General features: G+C 40.9%; 1 protein-coding gene and 1 long non-coding RNA gene across 3 annotated transcripts in view; one reads left to right on the top strand and one right to left on the bottom strand.

Annotated features, from left to right (window-relative positions):
- The window catches only part of MPPED2 (metallophosphoesterase domain containing 2), a 96,194-nt gene extending 93,185 nt beyond the window's left edge, over window positions 1-3,009 (top strand). For both annotated transcript variants that reach the window (XM_071761726.1, XM_071761727.1), the window contains exon 7: window positions 1,563-3,009. In XM_071761726.1, coding sequence (XP_071617827.1) covers window positions 1,563-1,681 — 119 coding nt within the window. In that variant the 3' untranslated portion in view covers window positions 1,682-3,009. The remainder of the gene's footprint in view (window positions 1-1,562) is intronic.
- LOC139804468 (uncharacterized) overlaps window positions 1-26,669 on the bottom strand; it is a 244,637-nt gene that overhangs the window by 129,325 nt on the left and 88,643 nt on the right. The gene's annotated exons all lie outside the window — the stretch shown is intronic.

The following is a 26,669-nucleotide window of genomic DNA, read 5'->3' as shown; positions in this document are numbered from 1 at the left end:
GGGTTTTTTTCCTGCTTGATAAGGAAGAACAACTGCAAATGAGGCTTTTCCCACCATGAGATGATCTAAATCAAAATTGCCAGTCTAAATAAATAAAGTAATACAAGCAGACAGTGCAGCAATTCTGAAGTGATTATTCTTTCTGATAGACACTGTGGGTAGCTGTATTTATCTTTCCTTTCAGACAGCAGTGATCTGTACTGTATCATAATGGTTTAAAAGAAAAACATTTTTCCCGTGTGGGTTAGCAATGGGAAGTTCTCTTCCACCATGAAATGGGTTTGTTGTTGTTGTGGGTTTTTTTTAAAGTACATTTGGTGCCAAACTTTTCCTTGATTATTTTCAAGCTTGTTAGCTTTTTGTGGAAGTCAGCTGAAAACAACTGTAGAGCTTTCTCTCATCTTCTACATGAGTGGAACTGGAGCCCTGATATCCTTATGCTTGAGAGACTGTGAGAGAGCCTCTGCCTTCTCAGGATCTCTGCACTTTTGTTATCATTCATTTGCTCAGATTACATTTGCTGAATTGAAGGCTCAGGGGTGACTCAAGTCATGGGTCTCTATAGTTTGCTTCACTTGCCCGAAATTATTGGAGTGCACAACCCCCTGTTGTGCCCTGTTCCCATGTGGCAAGAGGGAGAGAGATAGAGGCCAGCAGAAAAATCACATTGCTGCTGGTTCCTCAGCAACACTGAGCACAAACATTGCTGGCCAGATGTTTAGAAGGTTGAGCATCCTGATACTGATGCCATACTGCTACTGAGGAGTCAAGTTCTTGGCATGCTGAAACACCTGTGATTAATATTCTCTGCTTCTTGCTTTTTTATTTGGGAACAAGTTATTAAGATCCCTTCAGAATGAAAAGCAGTCATCTATTTAACCTTCACCCCAAATTTTCTGCTTAAGCTAGAGGTCATCCATTGACCTCCAGTGCTCTGGTGTGTTTATAGCAGGAAATTCCTTTCCCTCATCATGATTTTCACTGGTAAATATATATAAAGTAAGTATGTATGTGTGTATATTTTTAACCTGCTAATGAGTTTCTGAGGTTCCACAAGCTGGTGTGAACACCAGGTTGCCAGTCCTGTGATGAAGAACTGGATAAAAAGTACTGGCATGGGAAAATCTTTCCAGGTTCAGTTCATTGCCCAGAGAAGGGCTTTTGTAGGTGAAACCAAAGAGAATTCTAAAATTTTTGCTCCTAATTAGTCTTTTTCATCTGACAAACATTACAGGCATGCAAACTACATCTCACTAATTTAGTAATTAGGAAAAGTGCATGCGTGGCTTTGTCTGCTTCTGCTGTGTCCAATTGCAACAGGATTTTCCATAGGGGAGAAAAGTTTGTGTATAATGCAAAAGCATCAATTCTTACTTCAAACACAGCACGCTGCATTTTTTTCAGTCAAGGCTTTCTTGCAGCTTCCACGAGCTTGTAGCATTTGGAAGGGATTAATTTAATTTTATTCCAAAGCATTGATCCCACAACAGGCTTTCAGTGCAGCTGCCCAGGGGCAGTATTGTTGTTTATGGTGCAGTAAGTGTGACACCTTCTCCCTACAGGTTATGGCATTATGACAGATGGTTACACAACCTACATCAATGCTTCAACGTGTACAGTCAGCTTTCAACCCACCAACCCTCCAATTATATTTGACCTTCCAACCCCTCAAGGATCATGAAGCACTAATGCACATTTGGAACTGGGGAAGGTCTAAAAACTGCCATTTTCTAATTGTAACACTTACATTCTGTTACATGTTTATTTCAAAATTGGGAGGGGGGGGGAGGAGAGGGTGAGAATTTGGGGGAACCCTGGGGATTTTGTTTTGGGATGGGGTTTGGGTTTGTTTTTTTGGGGTTTTGTTTATTTTTTTTTGTAAATTGCTGGTACAAAAGAAAACAAGAAAAGTTAGAGGTTGTGCTTTTTGGAAATGCAGCATTCATTTTGAATTGATAAAGCGTTGTGAATTTGTAAAATGAATTTTGTTTTTCAATGAATTTGCCATTGTAAATTGTTATAGTGTTCTCAAAAGGACAGCCAAGCTTTCTTTTAATAAGTGAGAGACCTTATTTTAATATTATATTATAAGCTAAAAAAAAAAAAAAAAAAGGCAGCATTTAAAAACACCCAAATTTGCACAACTTTTGTTCTTGTAGAGGTTTTTTAAGTGTCTTCTTTTTCCCTAGGTCTAGATATTAGCTTTTAATTTCCATGTGTATCAATTTTTTAAAAATTTTTGTAGGACAAACAATAGTTTGGGGTCTATTTACCTCTTGGTATTTGTGCATGTACTGAAACTTGTTTCTATTAACAGCCAAATGCAGCAAGGGGAGAACAGACCTCTCACTTGTTTGTCTCTACCTGCTTTTATACTTTAAAGACAGCCTATATGTGATATCTGCCTTTTATTGTTTGTTTTTAAATTATTTTAGCTTTAAAAGACTGAGGGTGAAAGCTGCAAAGAGCAGGTATTTCATGCAGTAAAAAAAAAAATGTAAATGCGGACTCCTTTTAAATATGAATTTATATATATATGTATTTTTTGTGCATTATAACTAAGCTAGGATTTAATATTGCCAGTATAGCATCTGCAAAATTATGCTGTACAGCACATCTAAATTATGAAGGATGTGACACATTTTCCAAGTGCTCAAGGCCTTCAAGAGCCTGAGTTAAATCTTTGTCATAGTTCAGGCATGTATAGAGTCAAATGGATACAATCAAGCCTAACTAAAATAAGGCTTAGTTGTCCTTTATATTTAAATATTCTTCTTGTATTTTTATTTCCTTTTTCTTATTTTGCACTGTGTGTAAATGCAATCTCGCTAGCACAAAATATTGTTGCAGATAGTTATTTCTGTTCTACCACTGTAAATGCTATTGAGCTTTGTTCTGGATTATGTTACCTTGTTAATGGAAATTAGAAAAGCAGTTGTTTCTTTAAATTTATTGTGATATTATATCTAGCGGCCTTTATATGCAAATAAAATTGCAAGAATTTTTAAATACGTGGTGCAAGGGCAATTTGCACATTTCTGTGGCATTAACAATTGTGGGGGGAGAACAGTGATAAGGGGAGGAACTTTTCTATTTCTCAGTACCTTTTTATTGCTTACCATTCATAGGATGTCAGGTTGGGTCGATAAAGCACTCAGACTTTTCCTTCCATTACTCTGCCATCCATCTTTCCATTCCTTTTAGACAGAAGAGTTTTTTGGTCTTCAGATATTATAATTCAGTGCAACCAAGTTTGTGCAGTTAAGCCTTGCAGGATGAAAAAATTGATTAGGGGGTAACCTTTGTGCTTCCTCCCTTGGTCATCAGGACTGAGCTGCAGGTGCTTTCTGCTCATCCATTATGGGATAATATATGAATGAACGGTCATAGATGAACCAACATCACTTCTTATCTGGATCTCTTCTCAGTTTTGTGGCTACAGCAGCATCCACCACTGCCAGGAGAGCTGCAGGGGTGTGGAGTTTGGTGTGTGACAGCAGACTGGAAAATACAACAGGACCTGGTGCTGTGTCTGCAGTTCTGTTCTATCAGAACAGAATCTTGTTCAAAAATAGAAGTTATGGCCATGAAAATCCAGTTGCAAACATGAGAAAATCTGCACCTGCAGTAACATGAAACAAGACCTAGAAAGCCGTAGAGTGTTCCTGTTAATCTTAGCAGGATACTTTTGGCTTTATTTTGATACAGAGGTTGTAGACAACAATTTCTGGGCTCTTACAGCAGGGTGCTGCTGAGAGGACTGCTGCCTGTGTGTTTTGATGGAGTGTGCACTACATGTAACTATGGAGTTAAGCTGATTTTCAGATTGAAGGCTACGCCAAGTATTTTCTAGGAAAAAAACTGCTGTACCTCTTAAACCCAGTTATTGTTTTGTATGTGGCACTTTCATTCTCTAAATGATACCTGCCCTGCTTTGCTCACGCTGCTGGTTATTTCATCTATTGAGTGAAGGGGAAAAATTCACCAAATCTATGTTCTTCCTTTTGCATGTATAGGTAGAATCTGTCTTGTGAAGGGTTTTTCAGCCAGCAATGGGAAGACTAGAGAATTGGTTTTGTCAGACACAGCTGTTTACTGGCAAAGGCATGGCTACACTGGAGATGGCTGCCATTCCTCAGGTAAAGTGTTTTCTTGGAGCACAAAGAAGTCATACATAGAGTGCACCTTAAGTCATTCTCTTTCACTTATCTGTGGCTTGTTGTCACTGTGTAGGGAGAAAAATCCATCACCAGGGGTGCTTTTGTAATGCCATGAACTTCCAGAGGAGCAGAGAGCAGCCACTGCATCTGCATTGCTGAAGGACCTGATTTGATACCTCTTGCTAGCTAGGACAGATACAGTCCATGGCACCAGTCTGTCATTATCTACTTCAGGTATCTGCATCTAGTGAAAACTGGGTTATTCCTAAAGCAAAAAAAATTAATTCAGCAGCTTTCTTCCAGGATTTGAGCAACCTGGAGCTTTCTGGGAGCAGATGGAACCGGGTGAGTAAAGACTGATGGATCTTCAGCCAGGAGTCTGCTTTGGGTAGGGATGGTCATGAGAAAGTAGCAGAATCAGTGCCTTGAAGAAGCAGAAGTCTGTTCCAGACTCTTCAATAAGCTATAAACTGGTACTTGGTATTTGTAGATGTCCTGAAGGTGTGGATCTCTTGGCTTCAGCTGTTTGCCATGTGGTATTTTGGCAGTGTGGTGTGGCAGGTGTGTTACCAAGTGGTTCTGCACTGGGACGTGAGGGCCTGGGTTTGTAACAAGAGGCTGAGACACTCTGCTTCCAGTCAGAGAGGTATCAAAGAAAGTCACTGCTTTGTCATCACTTGATGTTAATATTGAATATAGCTGTTAATTTAGAGAAATACCTAATCTTTAGGGGTACTTCCCAGGCATGTGTTGTTTCTTGTATTTTTTTTCTCTGGCTCTGTCAGCCTCACCTTGGATACTGCTGGTTGTTCAGCACTGAGCTGCTTCTTCTCCATGGCAGAATCTGTTTAATTGTGTTAGCTGTTATTCTTTTGTTTTTTCCTCAGTTTTCCTTTGGCCTTTCAGAAATTGATCTAATTTTTTCTCTTCTGATCATTTTGGCTGGTGGCAATTACGAAATGACCAGGAAACCATTAGCAGTTTGGCATTTTTTCTTTCTGTGCTCTGTAGAGATTCTGAGATGGATACATGTCTGTCTGTGCTGTCACAGGCAGGTAATTTGCCTTTGCTGGATCTCAGCCATAGCTGACAATCAGGGTAAATGGAACACAGTATGGTTTGAAGAAGTTTGATTTTCACAGGGAGGCAAAAGTGTGATGACTCCACTTCTTTTCAAGGATCCTTCACTACTGAAAGTAGCTCAGTATCTGTATGCAGAATAAACCTTGGATAATAAGTCTTTCTCTGGGGTCTGATCCAAGCCCATTGAACTCACTGGGAGTCTTTCTATTGACTTCAGCTGGCTTTGGATCAGACACCTGGCATCTATCTGGGTTGTGTTTCTATTACTCATCCTTCAAGCTGTAGGAGATGGTCCCTGGTTAACATGCAAGAATCTCTTGGCAGGAAGAGGGGCCTACCTATTGTAAGTGCTGCATCTTTCCAAGTGATTGATTAACAGCAGTGGAGTCGATTAACCTTTCTTTTTCTGAGAGCAGCTTTCATCTCGTCATCTCCATCAGGCTGAAAGCAGTCAAGGCCTTTATCAGGGGAGGGCTGCAGAACAGGATGTTCCCCAGAGGTGATTGGTTCCCAATTCTCTCTGCATTGGGAATTCAGTGAATTCAGCAGACCTTGAGGTCAAGCATTTATTAGGCTAAGAGACTGTCAAATCAATCTGGTCTACTCCAGGCAAGTTCTACCAGGAGAATGCCTTTGCCAAGACTCTGTCTAAGAAATAGATTCATGAGTGAGTCCTGGTTGAAGCTGCTTTTCTCTTTTCCATTTTCCGTGAATCAGATTTTTTCCCCTCACTGACACCAATATTTTCTCCCTAGACAAATTTTATTAAGGAAACTCCTGGAAATCGTATATAATTTAAGTATCAGGGAGCCTTCCAAACTCTGTAGCCCTTCCATTCTGTGTTAAATTGACCCAAGGGCTTTCTTTGAGACCTTGCTTTTGACCACACCTGATTAAATTACATACCTGGAATTTTTACCTCTCTCTTCCTCCCCAGCACCCCCCCCCCCCTTTTTTTTTTTTTTTTTTAAAATTCATATTTTCTAGCAGTTATAGGCAGACAGGACAATTTTTCCCTGCCCAACATGATAACTTCCTATTGGAAAGAGAAAAGCATTGTAAAAGCTGCATAGAACAACACCTGCATGGCAAAGCAGTGTATTTTGTCTTGCCTCTGATTTGAGATAAAGATCCTGAATTCCCTGTAGATTCCTCATTTGCAGTAACCACTCTTTTATGCACCATCATTGCTTCTAATTTGCATTCACCTGCTACTCAGATAAAATCACATTATGATCAGGCTTAGACATCTGTGTTAGAACTTACAGGTGGCCCAGTGCAGGAACCTTGTAGGACACTTTTTGCATGCAAGGCTAAAGTCAGATTTTAACATTTTTTACTTCAGTTCTTGTAAGCCTAATCAGGACAAAATGCAAGAGAAGTCTGATTGAGTATACTAACTTGTAGTACACTAAATAATTTTTCAGTCATCTGTATTGGGTTCTATTTCCCCCATTTAGTTATCACTTTCCCTACCTTTATCTCTGGCTTGAGCCAGCCAGTTTTGTAGCAGACTACAGCCCTGTCAGTAACACTGTATTTTTATTAGTTTTGTGTTATGAGGTATCTGGAGAATTTTGAAGCCAACATATTTGAGCATCGTATTGACCCTACAAGGCATCTGGCTCAAGCTGAACTCAGTCTGGGAGAGTGGCAGTTCCTAAGAGGACCTAAATTGTATTGATTAAGGTCTCCTAATCAACAGAACAACTCCTAGTACAAAGTGCTATTGAATTTACTGTGGACTTAAAAATTACAGAGTACATATGTTTATTATTTATAATCAATTATACTAGATGTACAACTTAGACATTCAGTAGCAGATTAAAATGAAACTCAATTGGCTTTTTTTTTTTTTTTTTTTTAATCTTTGATTTGGGTTTCTATTACCAAACTAAGGCGAGATTTTCAGATATCTTTGTTTCCAGTAAGATTTGAAAAATCCTATCAGACATCCTATCACTTTGGCATTTAAATCCATCATCCTATGGTCTCTAGAAGTATGTAGAGGCTTTGGGACACATCCTATGCAAAAAATCTTAGTTGCTCCATGATCACTTTTGAGCTGTTTCAGTTCCCAGTTAGACTTCAGCACACTGGAGAGCTGCAGATAAAATTTACTGTTCTCAGTGCAATGCCCTTCAGCAACCATGGAAATTCCCCTCAGAAGAGCTGCCCCTCTTGGTTGTGTGGCAGTGGCACTTCGGTCAGGGCTAAGCCTTGACTTGGTGTTTCATGATTTCCCCCTTCACTGTCAAACTGAAGCAAGAATTGGAGAGAGAAAAAAGCTGGTATCTCAGCAACTTTTTAACTGTTAGAGTAACCATGAGACAAAAATTAGGCTAATCAGCCAAACTCACACCAGTCACCTGCAGCCAAACTAGGAACTGAGCCCTTTTTCCCTAATTGACAACTTGCTGCTGGTTAGTCCCCCACAGCTTTTATTTGGAAAGATCTTGGACAGAGAATGAGCCAGCTTCCTATTCCTAACTTTGAGAAACAAAATACGTTAAAACCCCACAAACTATTTCACCTTAAAGCTGTTGGGGCAGTCTGAAGACATACTGGATCTCCAGGTCTAAATACATAGACAATAACTACTGCAAACACTAGACAGACTTGTTTGCTGAATTTCTTCTTCTTCTGATATAACAGTGAGTGCCAAAGTGCCAAGGATAGGGACAATTTTAAGCAAATCCCACCTCAGATTTCTTTTGAGGGCTTTGGGTCCATTTGTTTGGGTGGTATTGGTTTTTGGTGTTTTTGTTTTTTTTTTGTTTTTTTTTTTTTTTGCAAGTAGTTCACAAAGCACTGCCACTGCACCTGGGGTAGGAAATACTCTTTGTTGAAAACTTAATCCCATTCTAATTTTTTTTCAGACAAGCCAGTTGGACCTCTGTACACTGTGCAGTAATTTTTTTTTTTTGTTCCTTAAACTGTGTTTTGATAGATTTATCTCCCTGTTATAAAGAGAGGCTCCAACAATGGGGGCAGGTAAGCAGAGTGGTTGCACTGATGATTTCGAGTTTGCTGGCTTTTGTATGGAACAAGAGGAAAGCTGCTCTGGTGTCAGCAGTCATTACCTTCTGCCTGTGATGTGCTTTCCTGACACAGCAGCACTTCAGAGACTGCTTTGTAACTATGTTACTATGAAAACAGACTTTTCCAAGGAACCAATTGTCTATCTGGAGTGTAGTAACCATATGCAGACAACCCCAGCTATAGCTGTGGCTTTCACAAGTACCATTTACAGGCCTGAGTATTTGTATAAATGCCAGTTAAGCTGTGAAAGCATTATTTGTCACAGAAAGCTTGGCCATATAATGAAAATGCCTCAGTTCCTGTTGCCAGATAATTCGAAGAGGCCTTTTGTGCAATAAATCAGCCTTACGTGATTACAGAACTGCAGTAAGTAGTTTCAGTATTTCAGTAGTTTCAGATCTGATTTTATGAAATTGGTGACACTGCTTATGTGGGTTAGGGGTGGACAACTGGATGCTGTGAAATCAGTGATGAGACAGCGAATGACAAGAGCAATTCTATCTGATGGAACAATCCTAGACTATGGCAATGGAAGAAGTACTGGAAGTGTGTTTAAAAGGGGATAAGGCAAAATTTACTCCCTCCAGTAAATAAACATTCGAACAAGGATATCTTGTCCAAAGTAAGTTTGGCCAGTAGCAATTATAGCACTGATTTGAGAAACTCACATGAAACACTTTGCATCTGCCTAAGAATCATTCTGTGTATTAATTTGTATGATCTAGTTACTGAAATAATAGTTTTCTGGCCTCCAAAAATCAGTGAGTAGCTGTGCTGTTGTGTATTTGTTACTGTACACATCAGTCAGCAGCGTGATGGTAATTCCCTACATCCACAGTAAGATGACATCCTGCCATCTGGGTCAACTGGTTCTTTCCTTTGAGACAAGATAGTAGCTCTTCATAGCAAATGAAGCCTTTCTAATCTTCAGCCATTGTCCATTTACACATGAGTAAACAGGTTAAACTGTTCATAAAATGACAGAATCATACCAAACAGTAATACAAAGTGGCAGCAGCAAAACTGAAAAGCAGTCCATTAGATTCAGCTCTGGGTAGCACCTGCCAACAAAGCAGAGACTGAGTACAGCATTGAATAATGGACTGGTTTCTTGCCAGTGAGGGCCCTGCCCCAGTGACTAAAGCCATAAGGAAGTGAGATGTGCCCAATCACAGCTGTGTCTCTGCACAGAAGGGCAGTGATTTTCATTACATAATTAGTCCTTCCTTTTCTGCCCACTTTTTGTGGTCTGGATGGTTCACCATCCTTTCAGTCATTGATGAATACATGGGCTTTTCAGCAGGCTTCCTCCTCTGTAGCCTCTGGGATCTGCTCCCACTGGTCACTGGGTGAGCTCTGGGGATGCTGCAGGCTGCCCAGGGGACTTCCCTCTAGCTACAGGAACTGGTCCCTCAGACAGGTGAGAGCAGAGTCTGTGCAGCAGCAATGTGGTTTACAGTTTGTGTGCAGGTGCAGCAGACTGGTACTCTTAGGATAAGCCTAAAACAATTATCAGTATTGCTCTACCAAAGATGAATACTTCACTGAACCAGGCAATTTCCCCAGCTCATCATCATCATCACTCCCCTTACCCTCCAGTAAGCTGATATGATCCCAGAATAACCACTGGACGTTATCTTTCCATTTGGGTAGTTTGTCCAATATAATTCAGCCAGGACTTATGGCTCGTCCCCACTGTAATAGGTCACCATATGCTTCACATCTGGTCCTACAAAAAAGCCATATTACACAAATTATGGCAACTATTTTAGGGGACAGTCTCCAGAGACCCGTAAGTGTGACTAGCAGTCTTGACAGCTTAGCAATTTCATTAATCAGCATTAAAACCTCATTTTACTATTACAGGCATAATTACTACTAGTCCAAATGGTGACTAAAATAAGCAATTTCATGAGTTTTGTTATTTAGTGAGCTGATAGAGCCATTTTTTTCTATGAGGTAGGCATTTAAATAGAAGCCAGCAGCAAGTCCACCACTTTGTCTCATCAAAATTCATTGGACCAAATTGACCCCATCAGTGATGATAGAGCAGAAGTGTATTTAATAAAATAAAAAAAACCCACAACAAACCATACACAAGAGGAGAAAGCAGACTTCTTAATAGTTATGTTTCTCAGCATTCCAGTCTCTGGTTTGTCACAGGAGAAAGTGCTGCATTAGGATTGCCTGGAATAAATATCTGAGTATGTGCTTCCAGGCAAACATTCAGTTTACAGTTAGGATCTAATACCTTTTCTCTGAGAGAAAAAGAAAGGAAAAAGAGCTGTGTTTACAGGCAGTAGTACACACAGAGAGTACAGCTCTTCATACACCACACACCTGATGGTATTTAAAGCTTGAAACATTTTATTTTCTGTTAGATTACTGCAGAGGATTGAAACTTGATACAAACCCCTTGAAGTTTTCTAGAGTTCTATACATGTGCCTATTTTTTGCCAAAATCCCCAAAAGCTTTTCTTAGCATGTCAGCCTCTAAAACCATACAAAGAGGAAGATGCACAAGGTGAGCAAGTACTTTCTATGGTTCATATTTTGTGAGACAGCTGCCTGCAAGAAGTCAGCCTGGCCAACTGAGAAAATTGTCCCTAAAAAGAACCAGAGAATAATAATATTTTTCTCTCCTCCATTACCCACCGAATTAACTTCCATTGTGTGGTCCATAAAGCACATCTGACAGCTTTAGCTTCCCTGGCTGTGGGTCCTCAGCTTTTGAGAGGACCTCCCTGGATGCCACCACTGAGTGTTCCAGGAAAAGCAAGCTTCAACTTCTTTAAGAAAGATGGTTTCTTCTTGCCTGATAAAAGAGGAGTTACTGTCTATCAAATTCAGTTAACATTTGGGATTTCTGGACCCCAGATTCAGTGTAGTAGCAAGGTATATGAACTACTTTTAAACCTTGGCAGGGTGAGTGCTAATTTCTATGAGATTTGTTATAATAGGAAATCCTCCCAAGGTGCTCTGGAATAGTGGACATGACTCTGTCCTCTGGGCATCTCTTCAAGGACAAATAATTCCTTCAGCACTGGCAGCTGAAATTTCCTGTTTTCCTGCTGAATTTCCTTTCCCTAGGGAGAAATTTGTTTCCTTATATCACAAGAGTGACTAAATCTCTGGTGGGCAGCTTTTGGATAATCTGCATCACAAGGTACCATATACCTGTTTTAAATGAAATGTGTTACAGCTACAAAGCAAGGAAAGGCACATCCCGGGCACTGCAGTTAAATTGAGTTTATGTTATAGCTCAACTTGAAACAAACTAGATGGGGGGGTAAATGAGTGGGGATACTGGCACAGAGCTTCCCACGAGGTCCCTTTAAAGGACAGATTAGGGACTGGAGCAGGAGGCATTGGAAATCCCTTGAAAACTTTTTTTTTTTTCTTTTTTCCCACTGCCAAGAACATTGATTCTAATCAAGGAAAACATGGGAGATGTATCGGATTCTTTACATGAGTAAAGAAACCCTTTACAACTCCAGGGTTGAAATTTAGTTTAAGCATGTGCTTATTTTTAGAGAGCTCCTTGCTGTTGTTGTCAAATCTATGCTAAAGTAATTATTGCGTGGGAGGGTCACCTGGAGTTCAGTATTACTGAAGAACTTAGAGCAGGGCTGAGAATGGCCTGCACAGACTGGGGCTTAAAGAAACAGCAGCCTCTTTCTTGCCTTTTTGCTGTGTCTCTCCCCCCTTCTTTTTTTTTCCTTTTTTTTTTTTTTTTTTTTTTTTTTTTTCCTTGTTTTTAATGAGAAGCAGGTGTGAGCCCTTTTCTTTAATTGCATCAAGCCATTCTGCCAAAACCCCTCTCCCTGCTCGAAACAGCCAACTGCCCAAATGCAAACTCTGACCTGTAGTGGGGTGGCAGCTCCATCTCCTTTTTCCCTGCCCCTCATGGGGGTGGAATCAGCCATCTTCAGGCTTCCCAGCAACCCAGACCAGCTCTGCTTTGCCCTGCAGTCTGAACAGGATCAACCAAGATGCAGACAAGATAAAGCTACAATAAATGAAAGCCAAACCAAGAAACAAAGGTAGCCATCTAAGGGAATTCCTGGGACATCCTTTCCTCACTTGATCAGCTGCAGGGCTTCAGCAGCTCCTTTTCTGCCCAGCCAAAGCTGTGGGTAGGGAGCTGGGCTGCTCCAGCACATGTGTCACTGCTGCCTGCCAGCCAGCACTGTCCCAGGGAAGGTCTGCTGGTCCCAAGCAACTTCCTTTTAATGGTCACATCTTCCAGCTGATATACAAACTCTTCTCTTAAATAACATCAATTTTACATTTGGATGAGTCTAGAGACATAATTTTTTTACTCACTCCCTTGGCTGGGGAATTACTGAGTAATGCAAGGCAGCTGTTGCTGCATTTGAAAGCTCTGTACTAAGGTCTTCAGTAGAGAGAGAAGTCTGTGCTAGGGAGGAAGAGAATGGCAGAAACCACATGGATCTGGAGCTGGCTGCTTGCTTGAAGGAAAAACCAGGATTTTATGAAGCTGTGTCAGAGCATGAAAGCCATCCTCTCCACCACAGGAGGACTCAGCAACCTAGGTAAGTTCTATATCCCTCATGTGAAAGCCATAGGCATTGTTTCTGTCTGCTGTAAAAAGAAAGGTAGAATAGATGTAGCTGTTTGCAGAGTGGGGGAGGAAAGATTTAAAAAAAATAATGAGAAAGCTGCCTTCTTTTCTTCCTTACCTCATGCATTTTTTGAGTTTGCAGACTTTGCTGAGAGCCGAGGAGTTAATTGCTTCATTTATAGCAGCTGGAGGTGAAGGGCTGCTTTGCATATGAGTGTGTGTTGTTGTGTGTGTGTGTGTTGTTGTCTGTGTGTTGTTATGTGTGTGTATACATACAACACCATCATGTTTTCACTTCTATAGATATGTGTGTGTGTGTGTGTCTGTACACCAACAATGAAAGCTGTGTTAAGCCAGCTGGCTGTGTGGGATAAATGCATACCTACACACACAGACTTTGAGGACTGTTTTCTTTATACCCAACCAGTCCTATTTCAATAACAGGACTCCAGAAGTTGCAGGAGAGATTTATTTTCAGCGTCTCTGACGTTCATGAAAAATACCTGCTCAGAGATAACCACAGCTCTTTGTGTTAATGAGTTGATAGGCAGTCCTCAGGAAAAACATCTTAGGCAATACAGAAATGCTGTCATTTTCATCACAAACAGATTTCCTAGGAACTGCAGAAGAGCAGGTGCAGGCCTGATCCTGCCCCCATTGGAGTCAAAGGTTTTGCTGCTAATCTCCAAAGGACAGGCAAGCTCTGGTGCTGCTCACACTAGTCAGGCACAAGGGCTTTGTTAAGTAACAGAGAATAGAAACAAAACCAGAATTTTGATACAACCTTCTGGTGGAAACATAACACATTTTGTCTCTAATCATCCTTCTCATATTTAACAATTAGCAATATGTGTGCTAGGTGAGTACAACAGGATCAAAATAATTCCCTAATGGACAGTCTGAAGCCCTCAAGAGAGGGTCAGTCTTTATTGCCTGCGTGGGTGCTGTCAACATAAATAATTATCATGAACTTCAACTTCGAGCAATCAAACATCATCTTATTGAAGGAGCCCCATTAAATGCTCAGATTGTTCTTAATTTGATCTAGTGCAGTCAATTCCTTAGGGAAGGAGAGACTGCAAAAAATCAATGCAGCCTTGCAAAGGAAGCTGAGGTGTCTTGGTTGTGTCTACCAGGGGAAGTGGAACTGTCTGAAGGAGGGGAGTTTGTCTTAGTCCTGTTGAGACACAGGGTGATAAAGCTTGGGAACTGGTCAGAAGCCCTCAGATTGCTTGAGCCAGATGCTGGGTTTTGAAGACAGCTGAGGGCTGAAGCAAATCAGCCTTGAAGCAGCATTTCTTCTAAATCTCTGCCGAGATGGTATATGAGAGTATCTTTTAGGTTGCCTTGTTTCCCAGTTGTTCTTTCCCAACCAGTTTGCAGAGCAGCATCAGCTCTGCCAGGCCAATGATGCTTTTCCACCCCTGGCTGCGTGCAGCTGGAGTGTGGCTGCCTCAGCTGTAAACTTCTGCTGTCCTCAGAGAGAGGCAGAAAGCTCTGCAGGTCTCAATGCAGCTTCAGTTCCCTCTCCATTTATAGTTCTGCAAGTCAAAATATGCAGCTGCTTTCAAATTTAGTTTTTTTTTAAATTTCCACTCATTTGGAGAACATGGTCAAATGACATTAAAAGGGGAAATTCCTGGATTTGTGGGCAAAACTAAGAATAAAAATCTAACATACTAGATCAAGCTTTAGTATTTATAACATTTAGACCTGGGTAAACAGCCTCTCCCCAAATGAGCCCCTTTCCCTATCCTGTCTACCTTGCACTGTGGCCTTCTGCTATGCTTCCTGTTGCAACTCTTATAAGTGGGCACCAAAAAGTTAAAATAATTGGCACAAAATTTTTTGTCTGAATTGCTTTCATCTCTCATGGCTTAAAAGTTGCCCTCCGTTGCTTTGTAGTTGCTCTTTTAACCAAAGTTAGTATTGAAATATTTCTATAAAAGAACAGCTTGTGGTAAGCAATTTTTTTGCCTTATATTTTGATCGTAGGACTGTGCAAAAAATTAAACTTAAAAAAAATCAACAAAACCCCCCAAGAAAAACTATTAAAGCCACAGCCATTTATAAAGTAAAATGCCTTTTCATTTGACAGCTTTCTAAATCTGCTCACTTGCAGGAGTGGGGATCACACATGCATTGGGCTTTGAGGATCTGAGTTTTTCACCAAAAGGAGAAAGAGAGATACTTCTGAATTGTGTCTCAGATAGCTAAATTAATTTTATGTCAGACATACTGCAAGTGACACAGATTTTACAAAAATATTTCATTATGTTTCCCTTTCTCATTACTGGTTGAATGTTGGACAAACTTGACCTAATTCAGAGCAGGAATAACAACTCTTACTTTTCAAGTGAACTTCAGTGAACAAAAGTTGTTTTGCTCCCACTTCTCAGAGGTAATGAAAGCAAAGAGACTTTCACATCCCTTTAGCCTGTCCCCTGCAGCAGGTTCAGACTTCACACTTAAATCTGCAAAGGGAGGATCCCTGACTTTCCTTTACCTTTTCAAAATAAGCAAAACTTTTAGCTTGCTTGTCCCACACAGCCACCTTTTTGTGTGGCAGAAGATGGCTCTTGACTGACGTGGCAGGTGCCATGGGAGCCAAGACAATTCTGCATTTCAACTGATTGTTGTCACTACCCAAGCCTATTATCTAGGGTAATAAAGTTTAAGATTAAGGGGGTTTGTGTTATTCTCCCCAAAGCTTATCTTCTAATAGACCAGCTGCTTTATTACACTTCTCCCACCCCTTCTCATTGTATAAAGAAGCTGCTTGTACGAATGGGAAGGCAGTGAGGCAGACCTTGGCTACCAGCTGGGAATATCTCATCCCCCTCAGCCTCCAGCTGGGAGTATTAACTTACCAGCAGTTGCCAGCTGGGAACGTTGCATCTTCCACCTTGCCCAGCAAAGCACATCCTGTGATTGTCAGGCTTCTGCCAAGATTATAGCCCAGTTGTGTTCCCACTCTTCTGAATATTTTGGGTACCTGATGTGCCACTGCTCTGGCTCTGCTGGTCCCCAGTGAGCACACCCACTTCATGCTAAAGGTGCAGATATTCAGGTAAAAATGTCTCTTCATTCTGTTCTCTGGTGTATGCCCTTGGGAAAAAAATGTTAAACACCTGTAGCAGAAAATACTCAAATGAAACTGCCAACCATTCATCACCTGGAGAATTTATGAATGTCTTTCCCTCAAGTCTTAAAACCTTGTGTGCACTGAAGGCCACAACACAGAGATATTGCCCCCTATCTTATAGCAAACAGGGACTTGACTAATCCAAGGTCAGGAGAATGGAGCTGTCATCACCCCCCTGCCAACTCGTCCCCGTCACACTCTCTCTCTACGATCCTTTCTTTTATTTTTCCTTATCTGGATATACCCAAATGCATTTTAGGAAATAGGATCTGCCAGTGTAACATCCTGCCTTCCCCAGAGCACACATGGGAGCATTAAAATAACATCAGCATTTCACTTCGATCCAGAGGTCTTGGAGTGTTTCAGAGAGACAAAGATGAACTGGAGGAATGGGCCAACAGGACCCTTAGGAAATTCAGCAAGGGGAAATGCACAGTCCTGCCCTTTGGAGGGTCTAAACCTGTGATACTGTGCTGGGGAGAAGCCACACAGGAAAAAAGTGCTGGGTCTGAACATGAGCCAGCAGCATAGGGGCTGTATTGAGAGAAGCACAGCCAGTAGCATTGATTATGCCCCTGTCCTGGCATTTGTTAGATGACATCTATAATTTTGTGTTCAGTTCTAGGGCCCGTCATATAAGGAAGATGAAGAAACTGAAAATTATTTGATCTGGCTTCTATATTACCACTTGATTTTGCAATAGGAGTGTCCTTAGCACCCCCCCTGATGGGGAGTGAAAGAGAGTGACAACCTCAAAGTCCCTGTCCTTCTTTTAAGGCACTCTGTATCAGATCTTGTGATATGTTATAGCCCCAAAATGAAGACTAGGTCAGACAGCTCTTTGGGGATGGCATTACCTTTAATTAGCAGATAAGACTACCCCTAACTTAGAAATCTAGTTGTCTTTGGGATTGACATAGCAAAGCCAGAATAAACTGTCTTGAGGTTTGAGAACAGCTTCAAATATCACTTATTTCCATCCCTGATTCAGACACACTGTCTTCATATTGACTCAAGAAAGCAAGCACATCAAAGATCAATATACTTTAGGGAGCAGGTGGGAGGAAGAGAAGAAGAGTAATGGTGAGATGATTCTTATAATTCTTTGAGGCAGAGTAATATTTCCTTGGCCACAAAACACAGATCATGGATGTTCTAAACTCCAGAATAATGTAGGTCTTTGCTGCAGGTGCATAATACTTCTGTGAGCTGGGAGCCCTGCGGGTATCTTTAGAAAGAGTGGCAGCTGTGGGCCAAATCACTGACTGGAACACTTGGGCTCTTCTCCTGTTCTGGGACATCTGAAATATCAATAAATCAGAGCAGCCTTCCAGTACCTGAAGGATGCCCATAAGAAAGCTGGGAAGGGACTTTTTATTAGAGCACATAGTGATAGGATGAGGGGGATCAGTGTCAAGTTGAAAGAGGATAGATCTGGATTAGGAAGAAATTCTTTAGCATGACTGGCTGACAATTAACCAAATATCAACAAATAAACCAGAAGAATAGCAATCAGGAAATTTTTCCTCCAGGAATTCACTTTTGGAATAGATCTATCTGGTCTGACTAGAACTTGAGAGCAGAGCTCAGTGTGTACAAACACTGCAGTGACAATACCACAGTTCCTGCTCCTGTAAGCTGCTTTATCATCAGGCAACAGCACTTAATTTAGCTCTTAATAAAAAGTGTCAGAAGATTAAGACCGAGCTGATGATTTCTACTGCCATCCTGGGATTTAGAGTTTATGTTGAAATCATTAATACAACCACTATTTGAACTCTTTTGATCACCAAGTATTAAATTCATCCATAAGTACATAAGTCCCAGGAAGCAGGAAAGCAGAGCTACCCAGCATTGATGGTCCTTTCCCCCTTGCTTTTTTCATCATTGCTTGTGGTTGTAATGTCTCTCAATCATCTCCTGAACTGCATAAAGAACCAATACTACACTCCCTCTCCATAAAATGTCATTCTAAATTTTTTTAGAAGCTGTTTTCTTATCTCAGACTCGCTTGTAGTGAGCAGTAAAATCCCGTGTGGCTTAGGTTCAGAGCTCCAGGCATGCTTTATGCCACCTCAGAGCTCAGAGAAGCAGGCTTGACTTGGCCCCTGCTTTTTGTAGCAAGCAGGTATTTCCCAGGCACATTTAAATAATACTGATGAGTCTTGATTCATTTGCAGTATCCTTGGTTGTGATGGCCCAGCTGAGCCAAGGCAGTGTGCTGAGAGAGGCTGAGACACATTTCGTGGGTCAACACAGGGACTTAGCTCCCTGTTCCCTTGGGGAGTTCAGGGATGTTATGAATTTCTGCACTGAAGCTCTGGCTGTACAGAAGGGGAGACTGTGAGATGTGACACTGCTGTCCCTCCTTATCCCCAGGGGCAGGAGCAGGGCTCTGATTTAAACACATGACAGGGCAGCACCTGTTCTGCTCAGGTCTTTTGGTGAACAACAGTTCTTGGGTTTTGTGCTGTTATTTTGCAATTGTTATGTTTTTCTGGGCTTATCTTTGAGGATTTTATTCTTTATTTTATTAAGATGCACTTGGGTCTGTGACTTAAGTCCTTGTCTGCTGGCAGAGCTGAATTCACAGAGCTGTTCTGGCTTGCACGTGCCACTGTACTGGGTCTGGTTGTGGGTCCAACTACTTTATCCCTGTGCTGCAGTCTGGGAACTCGAGCAGCAATTTTGTTGTTGTTTTAGAAGTTCTTAAATATTTCTAAATCAGACAAAGGATTATGCTAATGAGTCTGCTGAGCTGACACTGCCTTTCCACAGCCCCAGTTGTTAGGACAATGGCCACGTTTTCTTCTAAAAACAGCCCTGTCATTAAAAGAAAGACCTCCAGAACACTTGGATTCTCACAGAGAAACAATTCCTCCTATTATATTTTCTCTTCCACTGTAGGGAGTATTTGGATAAAACTGTCACTCCACAATATGATGCCATTGTTTCATGTTCTTTCTTTTCATATCCCTTCCTACCCTTAAAATGAAGATTTGTATGAAATCTCTACTTACTGTCACAGAAAACTGTTGTTTTGGGTTTATTTTTGTATGGGGTTTTTTGTTTAGTTTGGTTTTTTGTTGGTTTTTTTTAGTCAGGGAAGACAGCTCAGGTTAGATTACAGGTTCTCTCAAGAGGTGAAATGGTCTTAGTAATGCTTTCAACTTTCATTACTCAGCCAGATTGTGGAGTCTATCAATTACACCTACATTGACAGGCTGGTGAATTAATTGGCACGTTTGACAAGGACAGCTATTACCCCGTGTTGTTCTGACAGCTGGGTTTGATATCAGAAATTTGTCAACCTTCCCCTTCACATGAGCTGCTGGAGGAACAATTGAGTAGATCAGGCCAGGACATTGCATGATTTTCTCCCCCCCCCGTATGTTCTCAACATCTGGTGATAACCTAAACTCTAAATAAAATCCCAGTCATTCTTAACATCAGTAAGTAAACAGCATGCCAGACCTGAGCTGTAAAACAATCTCCTGTCTGGGCTGACAAAGCATTTGAGGAGTCAGAAAACTAATTTATTACCAGAAAAGTTAGCACCTTTCAGTAATGACTTTCTATGTGTCCTTCAGCTGCCAGTTATACTTACTGGATGCAAGTATTTTAAGTTTACCTGAGTTTGGGGAGTGGTGGTTACAACACAGCTGATAGCATAAACCTCACCTTGGTTAAGATCAGGGGCAAGACTTGAGTTACAAATGGATGGAAATAGCCCTGGGCACGGAGCACCTTGCTGAGGAACTGTTGAGGTGTTGTTATAACACATTCCAAACAACCAGCAGAAGGGGATCTGGCAGCCTCAGTCCCACAGATTCTTGTAGGAAAAGTCTGCCTCAAGAAAGTCACCTTTTAAACTTAGGACTGCTCACCTGGCCAAGGGTTTCCAAAGCTCAGCTGCTCAGGGCTGCTCACTCTCTTCTGGACAAAGCACTGTGATACCTTCCTGCCTCAGACTCATACCATAAAAAATGGGATCCTGAGTGGTTTCTTGTTCTGCATTTCACCCCAGAAAAAATAAGATGAGGGAAGAATGCAAAGGAAAGAGCTTGCTTATTCCTTCTACATCTGGCTGTAAGGCTGCTAAGTGATGAGTTGCTTGTAAGGAGCTGGAAATGTACAATGGACAAAACATATCTGACTCTGCAAGTTTGGTGGTATCACCTCTGAATTAAATGGATGACTCAATTAACAAGCAGGGAAAGTTGCAAAAATTAAATGCAGTTTAAAAGTGAAACATTTCCATTTCTGAAGCACTGCATTAAGTCATGCAGCTGTACATCAAACTAGCTTTCAAGCCATAGTGACCTTTGGTTAAGTTATACTGAAATAATCTTATTTTATTAAATATTTGCTAGGGAAGAAAAACAACATGAAAAATATAGATTTTGCCATTGTCTTACTAATTAAAAAATTCAGCCTTGTAAGTGTTCAGTAGCAGAAAAAAAATCAGAAGGATGCATCCAGTTAGTGTGATCACACTGAAGTGTTAAATTACCTGAGCCAGATCTGCAGTAGTAGATTTCCTTTAGAAAAAGGATGGTCAGGTAGACATAGATGATAAGATTACCTTTAAAATGTTTTACTGTAAATCTAACATAGCTATCCAGCTTTTTTTTTAAAAAAAAGAAAAAAAAAAAAAAAGACGGGGAGGGAGGAAGGGAGAGGGAAAAAGAGAGAGAACATAATTTCAAAACCCTTAGCTTATTTTTAATTTATAGTCCTTGGAAAAAAAATAAGTGGATAGCCCAATCATTTATATGCCTGGGCAAAAGCAATACATCTATATAAAAGTACAGTGATATATTTCTGTTGCTAGTTTAATGTGCTGCTCTGTGCCCTGCGTGTTCTGATTCATTGGAGAGCAGCAATCATGTCGACAGGAGCTGTTCTTCAGTTCCCATCAGCGACAACTAAAGGCCAATTCAAGGTTGTGGTGGGGTCATGAATCTAACATAGTCACTGATAGAACAATTTCCCTTCCTCATGACACCATTGGTGGGACACAGAGGGAATATACAGCAAGGACTGCTGCAAGTATGTCTTGTTATTCCCATCCCTCGTCTCCTCCCCCCCTCCCTCCTATTTTATTTTTAATTTTTGGCCATGGTCTGTGCTGTTAACAAGGAGCCTCTGGGGAGTACAAAAGCAGTTGGTAGAAAATAAGAGGAGAAACTTCTAGGTCTTTAAGAATCCAGGAATCTCCCAGCCTCTGTGCAGGGCAACTCAGCACTCCCAGTCTTAGAAATGAGAAAGATGCTGGACCAAACTCCACAGGGATTTCACCTTTGGTCCAGCACCCCTTGAATTAAAAAATGAGGCATTTTTATTTGAATATAACCCCACCAGAGCTGCTGATCTTTTGCAATATGAAAATCAGACATGAATTTTGCCTGAGAATGCTATTCTTTTCATGGACCAAAGCCCATAGATGATCCTTCAGAGGACTTGGCATAAACTTTGAGCAAGTTGCAAAAAAAGAAGAAAGACCCAACTCCCGCTATTGTTTCTGCCATGCGTGTCCCAAAGACAACAGATTTTGGACCAGATGAGTAATATTTCATTTTTGTGCTTCTCTTAGTCATCACAGGACTGCACAGTTAATAGTGTGTGTCTTAGCCCTGCAAATTCTAACCACTGGTTGTAGGGCGTATGTTGAAGAGCAAGTGCCTTGCAGCTGTTAGGTATACCTAAAGCTTTAAGTTTTGAAAAATTATTTCCAGTACCTTGAGTCTGTAGACTATACTGTTTTCTGCCTTCCTGATGAGAAGAAGCAGACCACTAAAATGTGGATTTGCAGTTTTTGTTAGGAAGAAGCCACATACTAATACAGTTAATTTGCAATCAGTTTTTTAGCGATGCTAGAGCTGCAGAGACCCCTGGTTCAAAACCTAAAATTATCATATACAGCAAGGTGAGTGCTTATACTTGCTGCTTTCTCTTTCCCATGTCTTGAAAGCCAAAGCACAGGTCATATCTGCAGTGAATGTGGACAACTCCAAGCTTTCCCTGGGACCAGATTTTCCTCCCTTGTGCTCACTTTCCCTCTCAGGCTGAGAAGCTTTGGCAAAACAAGGCCTGAAAAGGGACAGGGGGTTCCTGTGTATGCTGGAGTATAAATACAAGGCTTCAGAGCCCAGAGTTGTGCCACAGTTACCAGCTGCAAATACTAAAATCACAGTGCTTCTGGGAAACATGGAAACCAAATTAACAAAAAAGCTCAAATCTAAAAACATAGCTGTAATTTACAATTCCCTTTAATAGAATTTTTTTTCCTGCTCTTGTTGTAATTGAAGATATTTATAGATCGTGTAAAAATGGGACTGAAAATCTTTATGAATGTCTTTATGAATAATAAGAAAGATCTGCAAATGGAAAGATGAGAGGTTGTGCAACATTCCTTCTGAAATTCAGGCTTTCCCAAAAACTTCCCATCAAGGATGTTGACTCTTACCCCCATCTCTTGAGTCTGGCTCAGGCCCTGCCAGCTGCACACAGCTGTGTGTGCGATGGCTTTTGGCTCTTGTTTATACCCTTGGAGCTGCTCCCTATCAAAGTGGCTGCAGATAAGATCACAACATGCATTTGAACTCAAATTAAAACCATGATTCTTTTAGCCTCTTACTGAGCAACTTCAATGTGGGTTTCCACAGGTGAAGAAAATGCAGGGTCTAAAACCTCTTGCCCTCAGTCATTACAGCTGAGCTCAGTTTTTAGCCTTTCTTTGGGCAGAATGTTTTGCCATGTTGATCTCACATCTCACTGGAAATGAAAGGCTTGGATCTGTCTCATTATTTTAGGCAATTGAGTTAATATTAAAATGACATACGCACGCAAATCACATTTCCTATGTTACAAATAAGTGGAGCAAAGCGAATATATCAACATTAATAATTTACCTTATGAGGTTAGCTCCCTTTTTTTTTTTTTTTGAACTTCCACAAGCAGATTGCAATTTCCTCCAATATGTTCATTATTCAAATTCAGTCAACAATTTAAAAGAAAATGTTTACCTACCAGATAGCTTGCATTTTTCTTCCATTTTCGCTACCCGGTATTTGCAACAAAGTGTTAGTCACAATCATGTAATTAAATCACATAATAGAGTTTCTTTTCCTCAGCTAAATCAAAATATAATACTTTGGGGAAAAGTACTGTCAATGTGTCTATAAAAATGAAATTTCTACAAATAGTCTTGTCTATATCTGAATTTCGTCTACATTCATTCTGACTAACAACCCAACTGCTCAGATATTTAGCAAATGGTCATCAAGACAGGCAAAGCAGCTTTATTTCCTTGCTTCTCTGTAAAGAAAGAAAATATTTAGCAGACTTCTTCTGCTACCCAGTTCTCTCCCTTCTGAGTGGGTCCTGTGAGGTGGATCACCCACGTGGCTCTTGATCACAGGTCTGAATAGCTGTGCCTTCGAATGCACAGAGACAATAGAAATAAATATGTGAAGGCAAAAAAAATCTGTCCTAGGTGACAGCATTACTAAAGCATACTTTAGGAGAGGTTTCTCTCTGCTGCTCCTCTATAATGATGGCATAACTTTTAGCTGTCTGCCACAGGCATCACTGAATGGGATCAAATTGTGCGTGAAACCTGGAGGCTGCTCAGTCGGACACCACATAAGTGCTGCAAGTCCTAAACCAGGAGGTGGAGTTCTACCAAAAAGTAATGGTTACTTGTGGAATTAGCAGAGGGAAGATGCAATACCAGATGACAGCTTTATGCAAATCTTCCATGCTAAAGCATAAATGATTGCTCTTCCTAAGAGCTGTGACTCTGCAGCCTGACTTGGTTGCTCTGTCCATAGGGCTTGTCCATAGAGCCCCTGACCACTGCTTGCAGGAGCTGTTGGATAAAAATGAGTACAGTACAGGCACTGACAGCAGCTGCTGCATCATAAAGTCTATATGTGATTCATATATGTGATTCTTCTTTGTGCAAGAAGACTTCATTCCATGATGGAGTTTGGTCTTTGATGCTGCTGAAGAAATACAAAGATTTTAACACCAGGTCACGCGTGTACAGCCCTTGGAAATGAGGAAAGGCATTCCCAAAGCCAAGCTGCATCACAGCAGGATCCATGTGGCTGTTGGGAGGGAGGTGTGAAGGCAGGGTCTGCAGCAGGCAGGTCAGCTCTCAGAGGGAAGGCATTTCCTCTGCAAAATCTCTCCTTCTTTCTAAGCAGCAGTGCACTCTGCCTTTTTGGAGGAGACAGAATAGATTTAGAAAGTGGCTGCTTATCGATTTATAGTCCTAATGCTGGACATAGCTTTTTATTAAAGAAAGCAGATATTCAATATTGTTAACTAGTAATGGGAATTGACTTTTCACTAATTGCACAGAACCTGGCATTAATACACTTTAATAGAGAATAGGCCTGTGCACTCCGGATCAATCCAAAGGTTTTTCCCGACTACGCTACAGACAAAGGACTCCAACAACAACAGCATGGCTAAATAAGACATTTTATTTATTTATTTATTATTCCTCCAATTATCAAGATAAGGGCATAGCTCCAGGGAAGGAAGGAAATGCTTTAACTCGGCTGCTGGCCCACTGTTTGTTTGCTCCATAGGGATCATCATTTCCCAGTGTTATTTCCCAGTGTGTTATTCTGCCCCATTCTCCTTGGTACCCTGAGAAGCATTTTTGCTTCAGGTACAGTGGCATGCAGGCAGAATGAATGCCCTGGAAGCAAGGCTGGCATTAGAAATAGGATTTATTATTTACTAAATAGAAATATCTATAAATAAATAAGGTGGGCAGTTTGTTAACACAGCCCCCCCCCCCCCCCCCCCCCCGTAGTCCTGTCAGGTATATAAATTCTCAGGACTCAGCAGCTCATTGCTGAGAAGACACCATGAGTTTGTGGGGCCCAGCAGAGGACAGCTAGCATGCTCAGATACAAACACTATATTTTTTCACCCAAGTGCTGTCACTAATTTTGAACATTTGATAAAATAGGCCTTGCTCCCACTGTGCAGTTGGCATTTATTTTGCTGTGCCTGCCAGCCACCTCCTTACAGGCATCTAAGACAGAACAAAACAGGATCAAGACTCAGTCACTGTCCCATTTCTCTCTTGTAGAAAATGAGAATATTTTCTCTCACAGCAAATAGCAGTTCAAAGTGGAGCAAATTGGAGTCCCGGCCCCTTTTAGGCACTATTACCAGTCAAATAAAGCAGCTAATAAGAAAGGATTGCTGGTTTATTTCGTGCACTTAAATAAAACAGATTGGCTAAACCTTCCTAATGGTCTGTGTCAGCGGGCTCCTGGAGACAGACCCCTGCAGAAGAACAGATTTTTCACCAGCTTCAGATTTTTAACAGGTAAAAGTCTATGGTTCTATCTTAAACTTTGAAGCACCCCCTCTTTCCTAGCTGCTCCTCCTGTAGTTATCAGCTGCTTTTAGATTTCCTTTTAGCCTTCTGAGCCCAACAGTAAAAAAACATCCTGTCCCCCCACTGCTCCTCACGGTGCTCCAGGCACCATCGGTGAAACTGGGGCTGACAAAGGGCAATGCTAATTAATGCTTCATGCTTGTTAATGATGTATGTGCATGTCATGAGAAAATCATTCTGAGCTCCCTGTAGTTTGCACAGCTTGACTCCTGCTGTTGCTGGCCTCCCATCGAACGGACCCTGAGCTGAGTCAGGATACAGCAAGGCTGAATTTCTCCCCATAGAGGTGAAAGTAGCTTTGAAACAGGAATCCTAAACTTTTGAAGATTTCTGGGTCAGCACAGTGCTCCTTGTATGATGGAAACTTCCTCCCAGTAACCACCCAACAAAACATTGAGAAATACATCATTGTTTTTCCCTTCTGTATTTTGTTGATGATCTTAGCAAGTTTATCAAAGAAATGAGAACTCAAGCTACAACTCAGTACTAAGAAAATAACAGCAGTTTACCATGACTTCATTCTATTTAAAAGCATATTATTATACCCTCTGTAAAGCACTACTAAAATATTGTTAGTATCCTATTCTGAGGTGAATTTATGTCATTACTAATGAGTGGCAAAGCCACCTATATTTGTTCTCTTTTCAGAACATGGTAGCCTATACACCAAGAGCTGCTCTACTAGTAATGTCAGATATTTTATTTCTTCTGGATTCCTGCAGATATGCAGAGTAACTTGACCCAGAGGAATGTTTTATTTAGTAAGACAGGACCTAGAAGTGAAAGGGTAACCATTTCTGATCGTAACTTTGGCTTTGCACTTCTAGTAATTATCCTTTAATTCCAACAACCTATTTGAAATAAAGTTGTAATTGGAAAACACCAATTTGACATTCCCTGACATGTACTCTGATGTGCATTATTTGCTTTTTATTCAAATATAAATGGTCTCTGTAATACTATCAAAGAAAGGGGAAAAATAAAGTAAAATTGAGATGTCAGTAGCAATTTCTAACATGCAAGAAACATCATCAACTAGTGAGGGATAGTTGACAAGGGTTTGTAATTCACCTGAGCATAAATAAAATTGTGAAATTAGCAGACTCAGAGCAGAGATGTAAAGGGGGAAAGAGCTAGAGCCCCACTCCTCCAGGAGAACTCTGTTGCACGTGGTAGCATCAAAATTCCAAGACAGCTGTAATTGAGTGATGAATGGGCCTTTCA

Source organism: Heliangelus exortis, chromosome 18 (assembly GCF_036169615.1).
Source record: "Heliangelus exortis chromosome 18, bHelExo1.hap1, whole genome shotgun sequence".
NCBI classification, from domain to species: Eukaryota; Metazoa; Chordata; class Aves; order Apodiformes; family Trochilidae; genus Heliangelus; species Heliangelus exortis.
The sequence above is the reverse complement of the archived record's forward strand: the minus strand, read 5'-3'. Positions and strand labels throughout refer to the sequence as shown.